The sequence below is a fragment of the Chaetodon trifascialis genome, chromosome 13 (assembly GCF_039877785.1).
Source record: "Chaetodon trifascialis isolate fChaTrf1 chromosome 13, fChaTrf1.hap1, whole genome shotgun sequence".
NCBI lineage: Eukaryota > Metazoa > Chordata > Actinopteri > Chaetodontiformes > Chaetodontidae > Chaetodon > Chaetodon trifascialis.
Genome location: NC_092068.1, coordinates 16,981,333 through 17,003,786, shown reverse-complemented (window position 1 = coordinate 17,003,786; position 22,454 = coordinate 16,981,333). Strand labels below are relative to the sequence as shown.

General features: G+C 40.8%; 1 protein-coding gene across 2 annotated transcripts in view; it reads right to left on the bottom strand.

The window, feature by feature from the left end:
• Positions 1 to 22,454, bottom strand: part of LOC139340921 (protocadherin-15-like) — a 189,849-nt gene that overhangs the window by 109,191 nt on the left and 58,204 nt on the right. For both annotated transcript variants that reach the window (XR_011602971.1, XM_070977057.1), the window contains exons 4-5: positions 10,767 to 10,781; positions 9,250 to 9,315 (exon numbers count right to left, since the gene is read on the bottom strand). Coding sequence is in view for 1 of the 2 variants with exons in the window: in XM_070977057.1 (XP_070833158.1) it covers positions 9,250 to 9,315; positions 10,767 to 10,781 (81 nt within the window). In the remaining variant the exon portion in view is untranslated. The remainder of the gene's footprint in view (positions 1 to 9,249; positions 9,316 to 10,766; positions 10,782 to 22,454) is intronic.

Sequence of the window (22,454 nt, the reverse complement as noted above, 5' to 3'; positions counted from 1 at the left end):
GTATCTCAGGCAGTCCAAGACCTTCATCTACTCCCTCAAAGTCCTTTAAACAGGTCCAAACCTTCAAGTAAGCTGTTGCCAGCATAGAAAGAGCATTCGTTACCTTGAGAAACATGAAGTGGTACGTGACAGCCAGCTCTGATGAAAAGAAAGCATGGATCTATGACTCAAGTTCTATCAATGCTTAAATACCACATATCTTTGCTTCTGTCTACACTGCTATGGTGACCCATCTTTGAATAAATGAACACATTTTAAGCACATAAAGAGCACTAGCCTTTAATACCTCTGTCAAAGGAGGTCCTCAAATACTTTGGATAATATTCTGGTTGAGATTAAAGTAGATTCACATACTCTATTGAAAATGAATGGGAAACTAACTTTGTGCACTTAGCTTGATAGATGTCTGATTGGAACTGACTCCTTTGCCATCATTTTTGAGCAATTCTTTATGCAACTGTACACTGGAATGACATCAGAGATGGGCCAAACAGCTCACCAAAACAGCTAAAGTTGTTGAAGGGCATGAGTATGGCATTGATTTTTTTAAATTCTGACGGCTAGATTTACACTGACCACATTAAGTGATATTTCTGGAAAACTGTGCCATCTGGTATTCAAACATTTCTAATCCAAAAATGCACACATTCTCTTTGAAGAATATATAATTCTCTGAGACAAATACGCTTCCTAAAATATTCTGTTGGGATTGTGCTGAGTTGTCCCATGTGGACAAAAATAGCTATGTGTGACACATTTTGCAAGAGCTCCAGTGTAGTATGCAATAACCACAATCAAAACCAAGAATGGGGTTTGCTTCCCAGCATGACTGAAGACTTTGTAGTTGCTTCATACTTTTTGACTGCCTCGACTTGCTGCTAAACCTGAAGTAAGTAAAAACATTCTGATTACCTTAAAGTCCCATCACAGCCTCTGTTGCACAGGCAGAATCAAGGCTCTTAGCAATGCAAGCTCATTAAATATACAACTGCATTCACCAACAAGTAACACATTTATATATTTACAGCTTCCTGCAGTAAAATAAGTCCATAAATATGTGACTGGATCAGGCTTTACGAGAAACCCGGCACACATAGCTAGATCTCTGATTTCTTGGCCATTAGCTGAGTTTTGTGTGAAGAAAGTGCCCTCACACTACAGAGCCTGTCCTCCCATTGTCCAAATACTATGCTGAGGTGTCACATACAGCATCACTAATGCACTTATGGTGTTCCAGTCTTTGTTAAAAAAATGTGCTTCAGTATGAAATCTCATAACTGACCAAACATGGGTTTTATATGAACCAGGTTACTGGAGTTTCTCCCAACAAACTGGTTTCCTGTGTGCAAGTTATTTTGAAAGACAGGAAAACAGAAGACATCATCGGTCCACCTCTCAGTGTCACTGTTTGTGCTCTAGCAGCTCTGTGACGCTGCTCTCTGCACAGGAAAAGCAAAGGTATCACAAAAAGATTTATCCTGAGGGGAACATGAATGTCTGGACTAAATTTCATGATGATCCATCCAGTATGCTGTTAAGACATTTCACTCAAAACCACAAATGTCAACCTCATGGTGGCGCTAGAAGAAAAGTCAGGAGATCCCCACTAGGTTTCATCCTCTTGAGACTATAAATGTACCAAATGTACTAGCAATCAAGGTTAGGCCAATGGACCAACCGATCAACAATGTCATCCCTGGAGCCAAGACACTTGGACAGCACGTCTCAGCAGTCAGCAAACCCCTGCAGCCATTCTACATTAACTTTCAAGGTCAAGTGGGCAGGGTAGATTTATATATTGCATTGTTGCAGAGGAACAACTGACAGCAGAGGTAGAACACTTTGATGGGCAGGGTAAGTGGATTAAACCTTAAGCAACTCAACAAACCTAAAATTGCTCCCAATGGGTGAATCAGGGGCTAACTGGTTGAAAATCAATATATATGTTAAGTCCAGTGAATTTGCCATCACCATTTCACCACCACAACTGTTAATCCAAAGTCAGAGAGGGAGTGTGGTCATTGTATTATTTTGAATCTCCACAGCATCCCTTCAATTGTTGAACAGTACATACTGTGTTGCTTGAAAATGAGATCCAAACAAGAAATATGAATGACCAATCATTTTAATGTCTGTGCAGCCTAATGTGAGGATTAAACTAATCCGCAATCTCATTACAATATGCTGGAAATTAATTGGTGAATGGTCCGTATCTTATTAACAGAGGAATGCAAATTATCAGCTGACAAACACAAATAAATCCAACAATACAGCCAGCCTCTAAATTAGCCTTAAGAGCAAGTTTCAATGAGGTTAAGAAAAGGAAAGCACACACACAAGCAGACGAAACATGTTACTCGACGAAAGTTAGTTATTATCTTCCATCAATATACCAGAGAAACTTAAATTCACCAAGTCCTACAAGCTGTGGTACAATGTAGAATATACAATCAATAAACAATCAAAAACGTGGTCCTTTCTAATGACAAGGAGCTGTGTGCGACTCAAGACGCAAAGAGGTTTTGATTAACCTCAATGTCACTGCAGCATTACCAGCTATAAACCAGAAAATGCCAGTATCATCAAAATCACAGCAAGTGTTATTCTGGTGTCCACAAACTTGGCATCAATGTTTCAGTGGAACAGCTCTGGGAGGTCTCTATACGGTGCCATCAATCCAGTTCTCGGCAGCTTTGAGGGAGGAAAAACTCTTTGAATGTCAAGTGAGATACAATATTAAAGGTAGAATATGTGTTTAAACATTGTATTGCATAATGTGTGAAGAATTTTCACTGTTTGTGGAACAGACTCCATTGTGGTGTTGCTCAGGCAGAGGCCATCAAGCTACTTTTTACATACTGCGGTGATCTCCCCGCTCGTCTCTGCCACAGTACAGTGTGGAAAACTAGCAACCATCATTCTGCTCTATAGTCTCTTCACGTACATTGGGGGAGATGCTGCAGTGGAAGAACACTGGGATTCCCTTAGAGAGATGTGAATAAAAAAAACACATATTCTATGATGACACTATTAATCTAAGATGACAATCTCACCATATTCTGGGGAAAACCAGCTGAATAATGCAGGGAGGGTTGTATGCTCACGCCAGGTCCTGGTCATAAAAAAGGCATTTCTTTCAATCAAGTCTAATAAAAAGATCTGATGAAAGGAAAACTGTGTGGGGGAGTTAAGCGCAGACCAATGACTTAACATTTTGTTATTTTCTCTGATAATGCATGAAAACATTAAGTTAGATTAAGCAATTTGATTCAGAGATTATTTGCATCCCAGAGAGCATTTTTCATTGATATTTAAAACCTCAGAGAATCCAAGTATGTTCATGCAAATCATGACACAACGCAGCGTAATACATGAAAGGCCTGTTTTATAACATAATGATGATGGGCAGAAAACAGGAAAGGAAGTAATTATCCTGGCCGTTTATCTCCACAATCTTCTGTAATTGCTGTTTTTATTTGCACATCAAACACTAAAATATGTTCTCCACTTCTAAAGAAAAACAGTAACATTAACCCAAAGTAGCCTAATTAGGAGCAAATGAATGACTAGGTACAGGCTGTTGCAGGCCACTTCAAATCTGATAAACAAAGACCATCAGATGGCGTTTACCATAAATTACGATGTGTAAAAACAAATAAAAAATGGCTCCTTAATTGCAGAAACCATGCAAAAATGTAGATGTACTGAGGTAGTTACAGTGTAACCCCCTGCACGCACAGCCCTCCTGCTTTGCTCTCTAATCCACAAGGAGCAGGTGCTGTGCACTAATCCCCGCCTTTCAGCTTCACTCCAATTATGTATTGATGACCTAGCAATCATCAGAACTGGACGTGATCATAGAAATGAGCAGTGTGTGTGTGTGTGTGTGTGTGTGTGTGTGTGTGTGTGTGTGTGTGTGTGTGTGTGTAACACAGAATAGGGAACAGTGAGAATGCATTCAAACCCTAATCACAGATAGTAAAGAGAAGAAGAAAAAATAGTGGAATTCACAGACAAGCGCAACACCGTAACTGGCAGAGTGCTTCGTGCTTAGGGGTGTCTAATTGGAGTGTTAGCCCACTGTTGGGCTCACCTTGGAGGAGACGTTACTGCCATCCAGGTGCAACTAATGGAAAATTACAGACTCCTCAGGTCTGAGGAAGTTCAATTGCAATTATGAAACCTGGCACAATACTTGAGCTACAGATTTAGTTTCCAGTCAGCGCATTTATTCTTAAAATGTGCCTGACAACTTTATATTCTGATTTAACATCCACTGTCCAAAAGAAGCATTACAAATTCAAAGATAATTTCTCACGGTATTAATCATTCTGCATATTTTAAGGGTTAGGGATCTCTACAGGTGCATAAAAATGAATCATGGTTCATATAATGCTCATGAACAGATAACATCACTCCTACAATTGGCTAGATGCTGTGTCTGGAAATATGGACCAAAAAAAAAGATCTCAACACAAAGAAAGGGAAACTCTTTCATGTTAATGTAAAGGAATGAAGCAACAGAGAGTATGATCGAACTAATGACAAGCTCAATGGAGAGAAACAGGGTGAGGGATTGAATTAACTTTAAGGAGAGACGCTAATGAGTCCATGGTGGCTGAGCAAAACACTCACATAGGCTGGCTCATCTCATTAATTGTTTAAGCCTGCTAACACATTTAACAGTTCCTAAACCTGCCTCCAAGCCCTCTGAATACTAGAGGCAAAGCAGCAGAAACAGGACCAGATATTTTGGTCAGGAGGAAAAGCCTGCAGCGCTCATCCTGGATGAGATGAGAGACCTTTAAACAGACTCCATGGTATTTAGCATCTGCACCCTATATTTTCTCTGCCATCATTTCAGCTCTGTCAGATCTTTTAATGCTGTGTCAAGGCTGCTCTGCGGCCAGTCATGTTGGGTCTAAAAACAGAAGCACAGAGTCTAAACACGACACACAAATAAGATGATGAAGCAAGGAGTTGACAGTAGACCAGAGAAAGCAGCTGAAACACTGCAGAAGTTTTAGGCGGCTCACTTTGTTCGACTTCATACAGACTGTGGCACAGTTGTCACTTTATTTTGTAGCAGACAGAGCTTTGTGTGGTTGACTTTGGTACAAACTCAGAGATGAGTGTGAGGAGGCAGAGGCGAGACAAGGATATTGTTTCCTCCTAAAAAGAGTGCACTCTCATCACATGAATGATTGGTCTGAGTACCTGTAACAACGAAAGGGCATGAAGTGATGAAAGGGTTACGAGTGCTTTGTGTTGGAGTGCAGCTCTCAGATAACATACTCCCCACTATCTTATTCAAATGAAGAGTTTTATTTTTTTCATGAATCCACCGTAGATATAATAATGCAAATATGAAGCCAATACAAATTGAAGTGGACTTAAATTACCATAAAATAATCTCCACAACTTTTAAGTGGAGAGAAGCAAGCTGTTCAGCAGGTCATAATATCAACAGCTTGTGGCCCTAACATGAAACTTTTATCATCGTTATTTTTCACAGCTTCAAGACTGGAGATGTATTCAGCCTTAATTAGAAAATTATAATGAAGGAATCAAAGAGCTTGTCGTAACAATTTACTGCATGGCTGTCAAGGTGTATTGCAGCAGCTATTGGTTAAAGCTGGACAATAAACAGTTTCAGAATCAATTTAAATCCCATGATGTTGACAGATAAAATATACACACACACACACACACACACACACACACATGAATATGTATGTGTGTATGTCCATATACATATACATACACACATACATACACACATACACACATACATACATACATACATACATACATACATACATAAATACATACATACATACATACATACATACACACACACACACATACATACATACATACATACATACATACATACATGTGTGTGTGTGTGTGTGTGTGTGTGTGTGTGTGTGTGTGTGTGTGTGTGTGTGTATGTGTATATATGCGTGTGTATATCTATCTATCTATCTATCTATCTATCTATCTATCTATCTATCTATCTATCTATCTATCTATCTATCTATCTATCCACGCACGCACGCACGCACGCACACACACACACACACACACACACACACACACACACACACACACACACACACACACACACACACACACACACACACACACACACACACACACACACACACACACACACTGTATGCATTCAGGCTTAGGAGAACAGATTGGCCCATGGCTAAAGCTCACTCCTGCTCTGAGAGCTACGGTGCTTAAGAGAAGTTGCAACAACCAAAGGAAACCTCCGTAGCTGGCAGCCCTGCATTCCTCTACCACTGGTGAATAGCTTCAATTACCCATCAAACAACCTGATTTGAACATTAAGTGCACCCAGAGGGTAACGTTTGAGGTCAAGCACGCATTTTAGTAACTGACACCATCACTTGCATCATCAGCCTACGGAGGATTTTTCACTTTGATTGCTTCATTCAAGTGGATGTCAGCCTTCCTCAAGACACAATAATTCATCTGCATTGAGACTAAATCTACCTTGGCAGATACACCACATAAAAGAAAGCTACATTGACTTCTTTTTAATAAAGCCCTTCAGCAACACTCGTTTCTGATTTCCTATAAGCTGTTGCTCAGTATGCAGAGGGGTGAGAGGATCCTCACATGCTTCAGGCAACAGTTGATACAAATCATGATTTTGCAGAGACAAGATAAAAGCTAGGAGACGGCATCCTCATTTATGGACACACTGATTTCCCACCGCTGTTGTAGGAAGCTTTCTGTCAATGAGAAAATACACCGTCTCTCTTTCCTCCCTCCTCATATCCAGCTGCCCTTATCCTAGGAGATAGAAATCTTTTCAATCTGATTAACTGCTTTTGGATTTAGCTCATAGGCAGAATGAGCCAAGGGGCCTGCAGAAAACAAGCTTCGTCTTGCTGTTGGAGATCTACTCTGCAAGTGAGTGAGACTTCATGTGTTGTGTCTGGCACCTGTCAGTGGGTCTGCAGAAGCAGCAGCTTGGATAAATTAAACATGTTACGCTTCATTTGAGCAACTGGGTTGCTATCCCCTCATGACTTTCTGTTTTTCTAAAGTGAAAACCTCCAAGAATAAAACCCAGCAAGCTTAAAATGAAAAGAAAGAGAACCAAGAAAACTGGCTTATAATGCAATGTCTATGCCGAGGTCTATTGTCTTAACTGAGTCAAATATAATTCCACCTGAAACAATCAATGAGTGGTCTGTTGATGAAACATAGTGCCTTGACAATTGCAAATGCCACCATGTTTCTGAGCAACACACCTCTTCCACAGGGAACCCTGCACTTTCTTGGCTCCACTGACTGGTGTTAAATTTGTTCTTCTGAGGAGCCAAGGGAAACAGATTACACATTTATTTGTTTGTCTATCTTTTTGACCTCAACCAAACAAAGCCAGACAGACGGGTGATTATGCTGTTTGCTTTCCCATTCGCTGACATGAATGACTATAAAGGCAAATGCTCAAAAAAAGATGGAATCTTATTATGTGCCATTTGTATGGTTTCTGTGTGACAGAAGAGAAGAGATGAAACACATTTAGAAGGATAATTGCTTTGGTCAATAACGGCGGGTTGCCTGTTTTACATTCCATTATGGGGAGGACAGGCTCTGGGCCGTTTCATCAAGGAGAGATAAATAAAAGGATGGTGGAGCCAGAAGAGACCCATATCCCAGGTAAATGAGTGCTTTATGAGGAAGATTAGCGCAAATCCCTCACACACAGCGCATCGGCACATGTGGGGCGAGGGAGGCTTTTGGATGCAGGCTTGGCTACCTCCATCTCATACATTCCCCCGGCAATCGATCAAAGCCCCAAATCACAGCTGCACGCACGCACGCACGCACACACACACACACACACACACACACACACACACACACACACACACACACACACACACACACACACACACACACACACACACACACACACACACACACACACACACACACACACACACACACACACACACACACACACACACACAGAGGAAGGAGTAGGTGAGACCATATGACAGGCTGAATGGGGGGCTATTGCACTGACGAATGACGGCCTCATCTGACACACAGCCACCAAATCATACTCTTGAGGAAACAAATATGCACAGACTGTAAAGTCTATGCATGTGCAGATACACACGCACGCACAATTTGTCTACATCAGACACACTACTACCCACAAAGCAGTGCCCCAGCACATATAGCAGGGAAGTGGAGCATCTGTGAAATAGTATTGTGATTGTGCAAACAAGCTCTGGATTCTATCTTCAGTGAGAGCTGCTCATTAAACTCTATTAACCTGCAGTACTAATATCTGCAGGGAGAACTGAGTGAGACAAACACACACCTGTTCCATTTAGGGAAACGCATTTCTCATTCCCCCAATGAACATAATGCTCCTCCCCAGCCAGCAGTCAGCGCTCCCTATCACACACACACACACACACACACACACACACACACTTTCGCACAAACACAGACAAGACATCAACAAAACACAGATGGCAAATGCTCAACACTCACAGCAAAGAGCGATGAGAATAAAGGATAGAGAATCTAGAGGGAGCTGATAAGTGGGTGCAGGTGATGGAGAGGCCAGAAGAAGAACATGAAGAAGGAAAGGAAATGGAGAAGCAGGATAGTTTCACCTGACCCACTGAGGTGCTGTGTGTCTGCTCTATGCATCAGCGATTCATGCATTGCTGTAGCACAGGTATAGCGCGGTAAAGACAACCTGTGTGGGGAGCAGACTACTCATTAATGGAGCCCCATGTCACGTCTGTATGCCAAACACCATCTGTATTCACTCACTCAGACGCGCACACACACACACACACAAACATACACACTTCTGAGCTACCCTGGGACAGCAGAGCAAATATACACACCAACGAACAACTCAAATTTATCTTTAATTTAAAATGCAATCAAAGTGACAATCCAGTATGTCTGACAAAACATCTCCTATAACCAACTCTTCCCAAGAGCCATCAGCTGAGCGACTGTACTCTATTACACTACAGCACTGAACAATCCCAACAGGGGAAGTATTAATATGTATAGCATTACCAAAGCAACAATCACTGTGGTACACAAACAATCCCAACAGTGTGATCCATGCCACTTGAGTGCAGAATCATTTACTACAGTGGAATACAGAATGAAGTGGAGCAAAAATAAGTGAGGAGCGTAGGTGGGCGACCTGTTGGAACATACCGTTGGGGCTCTCCTCATCAATGGTCACTATGGTTGCAGGGGGGCCTGGCCGGGACAGCTTACACTCTGCATATGCAAAAAGAAAAAGCAAATTAGAATAAAAGAAGCTCAATTACTGTTTGCTTTATCTAAATAATTGGTAATCCCACTGGTATATTGTGCTTCATGGCAGCTTATGAAAATGACTGCATATTTTGTAGAACAGAATACAAGAATAATAGATTTAGTCTTGAGGCTCAACTGTGAAAGTACATTTACTCAAGTACCGTACTTAAGTAAAATCTACTACATTAAGAGGGACATATTGTACGTTTTACTTCACCACATGTAGTAGTGAAGCTATTGTCTGAGATTTGACATTTTAAACAAAGCATCTCACACTGTAAGGTTATAATATACAGTGCATTGTTATAGATTTAACCAGTTTTTCCCAAACATTTTGCCTTGTGACTACAAAAAAACAGTCTCTACTTGGGGCAACTTTCAGATGTTTATGAGGTTTTAGCAGTTCCATTACAGAGACATTTTCCCATGGTTTAATTAAATGACTGTTTGAGGCCCAAAGAGGACAAATTCTCCAATATTTCACCATAAAAAAGCAACTATTAGATAAAAAAAATCCCCCCAAAAAACAGTAGCAGGAGTTTGGTTTTTGTCTTTCTTCCCCATTAATCCTCTCTGGACCAAAGAACTTAACTTTATATATAAAGTAGTTAAAACTATCTTCACCTCAACCAACTTCAGCAGCAAAAAGCCACCTAAAGTATTAATAATTTAACAATGTAATATATAATAATATATTAGTCAAGGGGCCTTTTTCCAACAGGAGTATTTTCACTTAAAGGGAATTTTTGCTAATACATCCTTACTTTTACTTAAACAGAATTTTTGAATGGACTGATATACAGTATTGTCTGAATATAGCCCACAGCAACGCTAGAATAACACTGTAAAAACAACCTGGCATTGTAAATATTTCATTTGTCTGAGGAAATAAACCTCAAAATGTTGTTTCAATGTCTCTTTGTCATGCCATAAGCTGTCACGTTGACACATTATTTTATAACAGGTGGCATCAATGACTGCTACCGCACAAACATCAGCAGGAATGGACTTTACGATACTGACACCAGACAAACAGGGTGGTCAAAGCATGTGGCAACATCATAAGCAGAGCACTGACGAGAGCAGCTTCGCAGATGGAGGTCACACAAGCTAGATGGTACCAGCACATGGGACACAGGTAATGGCAGCTTGACAGACAGCACCAGATGGGGCAGCAGGAGAGGTGGAGAGAAGGAGACAGGAGGAAGGGAGGTGTCTAGTGTAGAGGAATAGACGCTGCAAGGCAATGTGCTCTGCAGCTGATGTGAGGAAAGTTCAAGATTAACTGTCTTTCAGCAGGGAAGAGAGAGAAGTGGAGAGGGAGTGAGGGAGGCAGAGGGAAATGCTGAAAGAGAATACAGGAATGTAATAAAACAAAAGGAAAAACAGACAACGGATGTTTGCCCTCTTACCCTCATACTGCCAGTCTGAAGGGGTCAGGGGTTAGTGGAGCCAGAGGGAAGCAGAGCAGAAGCATGGAAGAAAAGAAAAGCATGATACAGTTGGTAGAAGAACAGCTCTGATGTTAGGAAAGAAGAAAAAAGATCATTATAAAAAAGAACAGATATTAGAGAACAGGGGGAAAGGAGACGCAGTTTCAGGGAGGATACACTATCCAGGCCTGCTGTATGTTAGTGAACCACACACAGTTTTTACAATATGGCCAGCGGATCTCGTCTTGCTGCCAGTAACTGCCAGCTGACATTATTCCACAAGAGAGGCAGTGGGGCGCATTACAAATATGAATCAATTTGTAAACTAAAACACTTCTGCTCGCTACATTATGTGGTAGCATGTGTTCTCGTACAGGAAAAACAGCATGAAAAAGCACTGGAGCCCAAATGCAAGCTATTCAGCATCTCCTCCTGTCTCTATTTCTTAAATTGCTCTGCCTCCATCTTGTAAAATATTGAATCTCGAGCAGCTTGCAGTCAGGTGGTGTCTGCTTACATTACATGTAATCAGAGATGGACAGAAAAGAAAGACACACCGCATCAACAGTCAGCGCTATAGGGTTTCACACCCGCCTTCTGTTGCCTGACTGCAGTTGTGCAACTGTGCACCTGTTGCCAGGTGCAAAGCAGTGGATAGTTTTCTAATTAAATATGCACGCCTGTGAGCCTTCACTAATGTGATGATTTAAAGTCCATATTAATTAGACATAGAATAAAAAAAAGAAAAAGAAAAAAGCTAAGGCTGTGATGTCACCGCATTTTTAATCAAGGCTGTTTACAAAGTGCAGATACACACAATAATTGGCAATTAAATGGTGATGAAAACCTGAGGCTACAGTAGGGAATGTTTCATGCAAATCATTTCTCAATCATTCAAGTTGTCATTAATAAACAGTTTTTGTAGAGCCGAGATTTACATCCACAGCTCATCTTGCTCCATATGCGACTGGCTGTGTGAAAATCCCCTCCAACAATAAGTTGGGAAGCATGCACAGCCTTCTCTAATCTAAAATCTTTGAGGAATAATTATCAAGAAATACTCATCTTGCACTGCTAATTCCTGAGCTGTACGCACCGTTCATTTGAAGAGTTCTGTGATTTTATAGCAATTAGAAAACCTGTATCCATCTGCTGAAGAAATAGCAGGATGAGGGTTTCCTTTAATAGCGACAAAATGAACAGAGCAAGTGGGTCACACCTCGCAATCTGAGACATAAACAACAAGCAACATCAAAATAAGTATGCAAATCTGCTCTGAGAGAATATACTCTATGTGAAGTAGAAAGAGTGTGCACTTGTGGGCGTGTGTGAGCGCACGGAATAAAAGTTACTTTCGCTCATTTTGAGAAGCTTTTTAACGGATCACAGGATGTCTGCTTTGTTAGTTTTGCACATGTGTGTTCAGACACAAGTGTGTATGTGTGAGTGTGTGTGCGTGTGCGTAGCTTTAAGTGGTAGGTGCGGCAGGAGAGCAAGATGTGAAGAGTCGGCTTTGAAGACAAAAGGCAGAACCAAGCAGATACAAAGAATAGTGCCTCCATTTGCAGCGCTAACAGTCCTGTATTGTGATCAGAGTGCAAACATGTTGCACTGAGCAAGTGAGAGTCTCACACACACACACACACACACACACACACACACACACACACACATATATATATATATATATGAATATAAATCAAAGCCATACACTCTGCTCACCCTGAAATTGAAATGATCCCAACCCCTTGCCAAATTTACACCTTTGAGCAGTGGGTGTTATTTTCTAATGACATTCTACATCAAGCTTTCCTTCCATTAAAAATGTTCTAGAACAATAATCCCCTCCTGCAGCACTCAAGATAGTAATGCAGGATGAAACCTGCAGACGCTTATACACATATATACAGCAAACATACATGATTGGAAAACTACTTATTGATTAATCCACTTATCTGGGACCCCATGTCCAATACGAAAAAGCTTTACCCTTAATATAGGATGAAAAAAATGGCGCGAGAACTGGAGATCATTTGGTGCAGCAGGAGGGTGGTGCAGAAGAGAGCCAAGCTTTTCATATGATACTATGGAAATATGTACACGGTCGCTTGTATATGATGTTCACTCTGAAATGCTGATATGGGCAAAAAGTGTATAAAAAAATATTAAATATGAGATGTGCCCTTGTCAGTGTGCACAGGTGGATGTTGTACCTGTCTCATGACGAAATGTGACGCAGCTCTTTCAAATGGTAACCAGTCAAAAACAACACAGAGCTGAAGAGTGGGAACAGGATGAAAGACACAGTTGATCACACAGCTGAGGAAGAGAGGCAGGCAGCAGAATGGAGAGCTCACTTACTGAGGTCTGTGGATTTTCCACACGTGTTTTTAACAGTAAGAACAGAAAATCAACTTTACTTCTGGAGTGAAATGGTATGGGGCAGATGAATGCTTGAGCTATTTTGTAGGTATCAAAACACTTCCACCAAAGGATTATTTGATTGGAAAAGGGCTGTGGGCCTTGGTTTTGATATAAATCAATACTACTATTACAAAAGAGAAAAGTGGTGGTGGAACGGATGAAAAGAAGTATTCCACACTTTCAGTTTGAGCTCAGTACATTAGTCACAGTATTGCGATGACGTGGTCAGGAAAGAATAATGATCAAGGACAAAATAAAAAAAAACTGGGAGGCAACCAAAAGATGCAAGATCCTCTAAGACTGAATTCTAGCTGCCAAATTTCCAGTCACACATCGTTCCATCGCTGGTGGAGTGCTGCTATATTTGAGGATGCTTGGGAGATTCACTATTGTGGTATTGCGGTGTAATTATATGCAATTTGCTTGGCAGCTTAACAGTAGTTAACAGAGGTAATATGTGGTTGTAGATAATTCTTGAGCACTGAAGATACACATATGATTGTGTACATATGTAAGGATGGCATAAAGTTTTGAGTGGAAATGAAATACTGGCCAAGGAGCAGACTGAACTGGGTTTGGGTGCCTCGCAGGAGACTGGATCTCCAAACTACAAATTTGATTTATTCTTAGCCAATACTTGGTACATCTCCATGATGTTTGCAAGCGCCTGCAAGGTTATACAAGGTGTTCAGCACATTGACAAGGCAAAATCGTTGAGGAGACAAAAGTAGAGCCCAGATAATCAAGTCCAGGCAAAACAGTGGAATAGACTGCAGATAGTTTGATGCTAACACTATATGTTTTGCATTACCAAGGGAGCATGACTTCAAAGCCAATAATCTGATTAAACATACTTTTATCTCTCACTGCAGGAGCATTGCAAGCTAACTTTGGTTTGTTGGCATGACGCACCAAGTTGGATTCATATGGGAGAAGGATTTTAAAAGAGGAGAATCATAACAAATGCAGCAAGCAGCATTCAGTCACTAATCAGGCCACTGTACACTTCAGAGGCCTTATCCAAAGACAATCAGAATCTCCTAACTTTGACGTCAGGGTAATTTGCTCTTACGTAAAGAGATCCTCTCACTAATCAACTTAACAATGTTGACTTGAAGGTGCAAAACTTCAATTACAAAGTGATTACTGCTTGTCTCACAGAGGAAAAAACAGATGCAAGCAAGCTTCAATCAGCTTGTGGAAACAGCGCTTTTCCTTGCAAAACCATTACATTTTACAAACAGATAAAGAGCTGAGAAGAATTTATCAGACAATGCAAGTAAAACAATGAAATGCTTGTTAAACATTTTGCCTTTGTAACAGCAACTGTTTGACACTTTGACACATGCCTTAGATTAAAATAGATTCAGTACATAGTGATTTTGACAGTGATTCACATTATTTAACAGTTATGACATTCATTTTGCCATATGCAGTGACAGGAATAATTTAATTGGCTACTAGATGATGTTTCTGAGAATGTAGAGGGTGTCTATGGTATATATTATATATTTACAGGGGAAAACGCAAGCTTTCGTATGCGCCTTCAATATTTGGGTTGACTTTTTGATATACATAGTTCTTTCATCACAGTCTCAGATGCAGACAACCTCCTCAGCAATTTAAGTTTTTACACGGCAGCTCATCGACTGCTGTATTACTGGTGCAACAAGGCAGCGGCAAGACGAATTCTGCTCTCTGACATTTCGCTTCAAAAGGCATCTTTACCTGCCACTTGATTCAATAGCCAGTGCTTTCCTGTGGCTTCATCTGCAAAAGCACCTTTTTAAGCAACCAATAAATCAAACTGCTGCTCCCAGAGAGAGGAGATCTAAAAAAAAAAAAAAAAAAAAAGGGGGGGGGGGACTTTAAAGGACACCTAACCTAACAAGCAATATGGTTCAGGAGGCTGCACTGTCCCAATCAATCTGGCACACCTCTACAACAAATCTACAAAAGGATTGGCCATCTAATTTACGAGACTAAGAAATGCAAAGTACTTCACATATTGAATCAAAATACGCTTGCTTTCTGTAGATGTGGGCAGCTACTCATTAAAAATTGTCAAAGGAGAGGAATTGAAGAAAGAGAGAGGCAGAAAGAGAAATATTCTTGAGAATGAGCAGAAGCAACGAAGTAGGAACTAATTTCTCATCCTTTAGCAAACAGCCAACTCAAGCTTACTCTTAATCATAAAAGGTCTCAGATTGTACATTCATCTGGAATCATAAATGCTTCTGCTCTTCAATTTAAATATCAGGCCCTATAAGGAAATGTCTTAGTCAGAGCCGATGGAAAGCTCCTCCAGCAAGGACAGGAAAAGTGGATGAGATCATTTCTTTTCTTTAAGCTACATGCAGTGGTCCACCTGAGGGAGGGATGTCTGCTGACCTCCGGTTTGACCAGATTCTACTTAAAAAACTTTAAGGTTGGAGGTTAGAGTTATGACTAATCCCTAGGGCGGCAGGCAGCCCATGGCAGGGATGAATGAAGATGGAGCAAACAGGGTATTGTTTTAATTTCCCAGTTGGACTGATAGAGTTTATTTTGCATTGATCCATGTCCAGTGGGGGAGAGGGGGTTCTGGGACAGGTCCAGTCAGGCCTGGCAAAAGACGGTGAGACAGACAAAGGGCAGCTGTCCAGTGTCACGCATTGCCAGGTAATGGCTGCTCATGGGGAGACAGCAGGTCAAAACAGATGAGCAGCCTGTGTTGTAGTAAAGAGGCTGTGGCCAGTCGTCCACAGGGGTTAGCTGTCAACGCTGTGCATAACAGTTCACATCATACAATAATGGTTCCTTGTTGTTTGGGAATACCTCACTAGTCATGTCTAAAAGACTCTCACTAATTTCCAAATTTTTTACAAACAAAACAATCAATCAATTAATTGAAATATAATCAGCAGATTAATCCATAATGAAAATAATCATTAGTTGCAGTTATGCAACTATAATGAATCAATAGCATTTATGCATCTTAAGTTAAAAAATATCTCCATCTAAACCAACTTCAGCAGTAAAATCCTGCTTTTAGATTAATGCATGAGCAATAATAATCTAAAGACATAATAGTAGGATAGTATAACAGTTCTGCATCAAGTACTTCTACTTTTAATACTGTCAGAATATTTTTCTGATGATACTTCGATACTTTTACTTAAGTGACAGTTTCAAGACAGGAGTTGTACTTGTACAGCGTGGTTTTAGTAGTTATAGTTAACAACACTGCTATTAACACAGGGAGGGCAAAATATCTACAAAAGCTGACAAAATAATACATTCCACGACACTCTCAACAAAAACCACATATTTTAAGGCTCCACGAGGCAGCACTTATTGCATGTTATTGTATTTTATTTCATTGCATTACAGGGGTTTTCTTTTATCATCTCAAACCCTTTCATTACAGGTTTCCCTTACGTGTAGGTAATATGTCATGACAAGTATGGCTTTCATAAAGCAGTTAGCACATGTTGAAGTTATAAAGCTATAAGCAGATCACAATTGCAAGTTGTGTTGATCATCTCATTACAAAAATAATTTCTTGGCTGCCAGCAGGTATGCAAAGCAATTGGCATGTAACATAAACACATCTTTTAATGAAAAGCCTATAGGCCAGAGCTATCATAGTCTGGAATGAGACCCTCAGAAGGTTTAAATTAACACACTGATATCACAATTTAACGGCAATCAAAGGCAATTCTGTTTGAAGGCCCTGTACAGGACATGGGTGGGGTCCTGTATGTATGGAGTTTGGCCGTATGTCCCTACAGTTTAAGTATTCAGTGATTGCTGTCACCGCTGTGAGAAAATGTACGATTGATGAACTAAATGAATGTTCAGGTTTGCTTCTGGCAGTAAAACTAATTCAATTCACATGAAATGTCACGAAATGTTTAGTTTAGTTTTAAACTACACACTGCTTTACATACCTGACTAGTGTTTTATCTATCTAATTTGAAATGTTTTACTTGTTGTTTTTCCATTGTAACATCAGTATATCATGTGCTGGGCTTATCGTTTTCACCTGAAAACACTATGATTGTGACTGCTGACTGGCTGAACACCCTGGTTATTTGCATTGTGAAACCATCAAGGAGAAAAGAGAAATGCGATTTAGATGATTATTTTAAATCATGCTTGAAAAATCATCTTAAATACAACAGCTACACGTAGGTAATGGTCTGGATTTATTCCAGTTTATGTACGATTAAACCAGTTCTCGCCAGGAACTTCACTCTTTACACACTTGAACAATATTTGCATTCCAAAAGGTGCAAAGCAATGGAAGCTGAGTATCTGAACCTAAGAATAATTTGTTTTCTTTATGGCGAAGGCATTGTTGCAGCTTTGATCTCACGCCGCTGCACTGCTGTCCCCAAGACAACAGATCTGATGCAATTATAAACCAGTAAAGACCAGAGCAGCTAACAACCCTAGAATTCAAACAACTCAACGTAAAACAACACTTGTGTGAACAACTCAGTTCTTTTTTGTAAATAGCCAAAAATCCTGCAGCACCCCCCCCCACACACCCCCACACATGCAGACATTCAGCCACTCGCCCTCCCTTTACTTGAGAGGAAAAAAACAGCTAAATTGATGTGGAGACAGACAGTGCTTCGTCTAGCGGGGTGTCTGTGTTTTGGCACAGGAAAGCAATCACTGTGTCTGTCTCTCTCCATTTCTCTCTCTCCAAATCTCTCATCATTAGAAGTGTAGGTCTCTCTGTGGGGCTTCTCGCCACAATTGTGCATATGTACTTATTTTTAAGGGTCACATGTGAGGTAGAATATTTCGGTGCAAAATGGAAAGCGAATGGGGGACAGTCAGTGAAGAAGGGGGGTGGAGGGGGTGGGGGGCAGAGAAGAAGCAGCGACTGTAATGAAGAGTGATGAAGAATGTCAAAGAGATTCGTGGAATGAATTCTTGCAGCATCATGTAAATCATTAGTGGCTGATAATGGAAGAGAGAAGGGGATTATTTTACTAATGTGTAATCCCTTGCAGAAGCTTCGCCTTCTATTCTTCTTCAGACTTCTTCATTGCTGCTCGTCTTTGTCTCTCTGTGAGGTTAACCACACAGGCAGGAGGGCAAAGGTTGCAATCACACCCCCAGTGAACAGTTCAGGACGCACATGCTCACATACTGAGCTCCAGTATGGGCCTAGTGGTACAGACCCCAGGCAGCAAGGGGGCCCAGCCTTAGCAGAGTGCCCCCCTCCCTTCTTATGCTGCCCAGAGCCTGATTAGAGCCTACTGGCGGGCAGATTAAAACCCCTTCCCCCTGTCACTCTGCTGCTCCCCCACTCCACAGGCCTCTGCTGCAGCCAGACACAGTCTGCACATCTGGCCCCTAATCAGACAATCCCAAAAATAGACAAACAATTGTGGGTCAGAATGGATGTGCAGATGGGAAGAGAGGGAGAGAGGCAGAGAGAGGGAAACAGTGTGAGGGAGGTAGGCTGATGTCACATGGCAGAAGTGTCCACACTGGCATACCAACTAATCCTCACCACACCGCACACATGAATACAGCCGAGCATGCTTTGGTGTGGGTGTGTGTACATGTATTTGTCCGACATCTGGATTTAGCCATGGACGGATTTAGAGGTATGGACAGTGTGCATCTGTCCACTCCGCTCTGGATTGAAGTTTGTCCGCTCATTACAGTTTGTTAAACTGCTGGGTTTACTTGTCTCCACTCACGCAAGGATCGATGGACATACGCGTACACTGCAGGGCTTACATGCACACATGCAGACATGTCTCTGAGCCTACAGTACCACTGTGCTGGAGTTGCACTGAGATGATGCGAGGTAGGGAGGAGAACATGAAATAGCACATGGAGGAGAGGGGTATTAATGAAAAATGAAACGGCGAAAGTGTCAACGAAAGAAATTATGGGACAGAATACTGAGCAAATATGGGAGGAGAGATGGAAGAGAGCAACAGAGACACAGAAAGAGAACAATCCTTGAATACTGCCAATGGCTGCCCACTATAAGGTGGTAACTAATCAGTCATTTTGGGCTTTGCTTAATATGTTCTTTTGATGGTGAATGAGGTATTTTCATTTTTAGATGCAGATGCACAGTAGTATTCATAAATCCGCCTTTAGTTTTAATAAACAGCATATTAAAAGAGATCACTGCACGAATGAATTCATCTGTGGAGGACCAATAATTTAATAGTTTGACGCTTTTTTCAATTAGAGAAAAGAAATTGGAACGTTTCTCAATGTCAGCCGCATTTTCTAACATTGTGTCCGCACTCACATTAATTAGAGGTCTGAGATTCATTATTTCTGTCTGCTAATTACATAAAGGCTCGAAAGAAAGCGGGCACGCCCACGGGAAATTACTATACACATCACAGCTCAATGCCATCTAAACATTTCTGGTTGCCATTTTCATTTGATAGACAGACAGCAAACAAGTTGACAGAGCCAAAAGCCAAGGGCGCCTCGAGGTGGGTAGAGCGGCGAGATTTATGAGTGAAAAAATGAGGGATGTGGTGATGAGGGAGGTGAAAATCCCTCCTCAGACCAAGTTCATCCCTGGGTGACGCTGAACGGCAAAGGGAGCCAACAACGGCATCCACATTTGCGTTCATCCCTCAGACTCGCACACTCGCTCTCACCCTCTGTCCGTTATTACAACTATGACACTGTGGGTCATTTGCTGGCAGACTCTCCAATCAGTGCTCATTTGCACGCAGGGTTACTATCACTAATTCATAGCTGGACCCCCACCCACCCACCCAACCACCCACCTTCGTAATTATTTCTGTCTGCAACCGGTCAAATTACAGGCTGCTGCCATAATCAGCAGAATGAAGCCCCCGCCCCCCCCGCCACCTTTATTCTCTGGTAATATCAGTATACATCAGAGTATAGATCAATAACATTCAGTGGGCCATGAGGCATGGTAAATATGGGGTTATATGAAAAGCACTGTGCTGAGGTAACAGAGATGTTTTTGAAGCCTTATCCATTTACAGTAGGCTTACAAATTCAGCTAAAGGGTAACAAGAAAGCTGTTAGGTGCAGTATGATGAAAAATACGTATGAGAAAATGAAAAAATGAACGCCATCATTTTAGTTTGTGTGTGTATTTTTTTAAGGTGACCATATGTCAGTGATGACAACAAGAAGCACATGCTCAGGTTAATTGCAAGAATCAGGCTGAAGTTAAAAAGCCCAACAACAACCGTGTCCCGTAAAAATCAAACATATAGTCTACAAATAAATATGTTTGGTAAGAAATACTGCCTGGATTGCATTTCCTATAAACACAATGTTGTTAATTACCAAGATGCATAACAGCACAAGTTTTACTGACAACATGTTTAATTTTATCTTCTTCCAATATATGTTCATAGCAACCAAACCATGCTTCAGATTTTCTTCTCGTTTTAAATAAGCACACACACAGCACCTTAAGGTTAAGGCTAGGGAAAGATTGTGGAGCTGTTTTAATACTGAACAACTATAAATTCAATCATGAGACTTCACTGTTAAGAGACTACGGTAAATGAGAAAAAAATTTCCACTTAAAAAAAGCAAGTGGCGAACCAAATTAGAAGTATATAAACGTAATTTCTAGAAGACGAGGTTGTGTTTAAATACTCAGGAAGAAGAGAAGAGACAAATTGTTTCATTACCTGCAGAACAAACTCTGGAAATGTACACGCGTGAGGTCTGCAATCATTAGACAGGAATAGCTTACATTAACACAATGTTCCAAACAGAGGCGATGTGCTCTCACTGAACTTATATGAGACGTAACCAGAAATGGCCTGTTCAAATCATAAAATTTCAGATGTTTCTGCTGCTTTTGGATGTTCTAATTAAAGAAAAGTCAACGCAAAGCAGCAGCGACAGGATTTAGCGATATTTAGCAATCATCATCAATCCCTTTACACATTTATATGACATTTAAGTTCAATTTGTGCTCTTCATCTCTCTTGTATAAACATGGAGTCATTTCCCAGGTGCTTTCATTTTCAGTTGTAGAAAACTGGTTTACCAGAACGTGAATATTTCACTAAAAATATATTTTAAGAAATTTACTTCACCGTTTAACTTCAGTGTTTGGTATAATTGTGTCTTTTTTTTATTTCCAAAATAATCATTCTTTTTGTATAAAAACCTCTCGTCTTTCACTCCACTTCCTGCCTTTGCATTTTGTGCATTGAATCATATTCCTGTTACTCACGTCAAACATTAGCTCAAGTTTCTTGAAGCTCAGATTAATCTTAGGTCAAGGTCAAGAACTTGTTTAATGAGTTCATCGTCCTGCATGTCAAACAACACCATATGATAAATAGACTTGAAATGAACAATACCTTCACGTAGGCTACTAACGCCATCCCAAGTTGGAAAAGAAATTACTCACAAACCCATATTCCACAGGGCTGTACTTCCACAGCTGTTGTGTTTTGGGTCAATGATTTCTTCCCTCCACACAACAACTTATCTATTAATGCGGTCAGAACCTTCTTCATCCAAAAGGAAACCACAAGACTCTCTTTCACCTTCAAAGGCTCAGTCAGTCATAAAGCGAGTCACTTCTCTACTAAAACGATAGCATATGAACCCATGATGCAAAGCTCTAAAACAAAATGTTCATTCAAATGACAGTAAACACAGATTATACTCTTTCTGAAAACGCTTTCACATTAGTAAGCTTGTCAAGGAAAGTGGCGAGGAAGGGAAGGGATGAAAAGAGAGAAGGAAATGGCGTTGGGATCTTAAAACTGACCTGAATTATGTGCAATACTGTCACACTAGGGGGAACTACAAGCATGTGCAGCTTCCCCTCAGCACTATCTTTAAAGACCTGCCAATCTTATGCAGCTGAAATTCACTTTTAACTGGCATCTGCTACAAATCAGTGTGTTGAGACTATAAATTCCAAGATTCCCTCTGTTATGTGGGAACTTTCATGAAACTACAAGGAGAATCCTTTTAGAACAATCAGTGAACTGTGCAGGAAGAAAGCTGGATTTATGCCCCCTCTTTAAATAATGTCTTTTGAAAAACATGTAAATTTGAAAGGGAGGGTAGTAGGGACACTGCGAGCAAAGTTACTTGGGCTGAAACATTATGCATCATGTTGAGAGCTCACCTGAGAGCAAACGTCTCTATGGTCTGCCTCCACTTCAGAGAAATCAAACTTTTCTTGAACTCTCATGAAAGTTCTACAACTATGTAATGACTGAAAGGAAACTGCAGGATGAA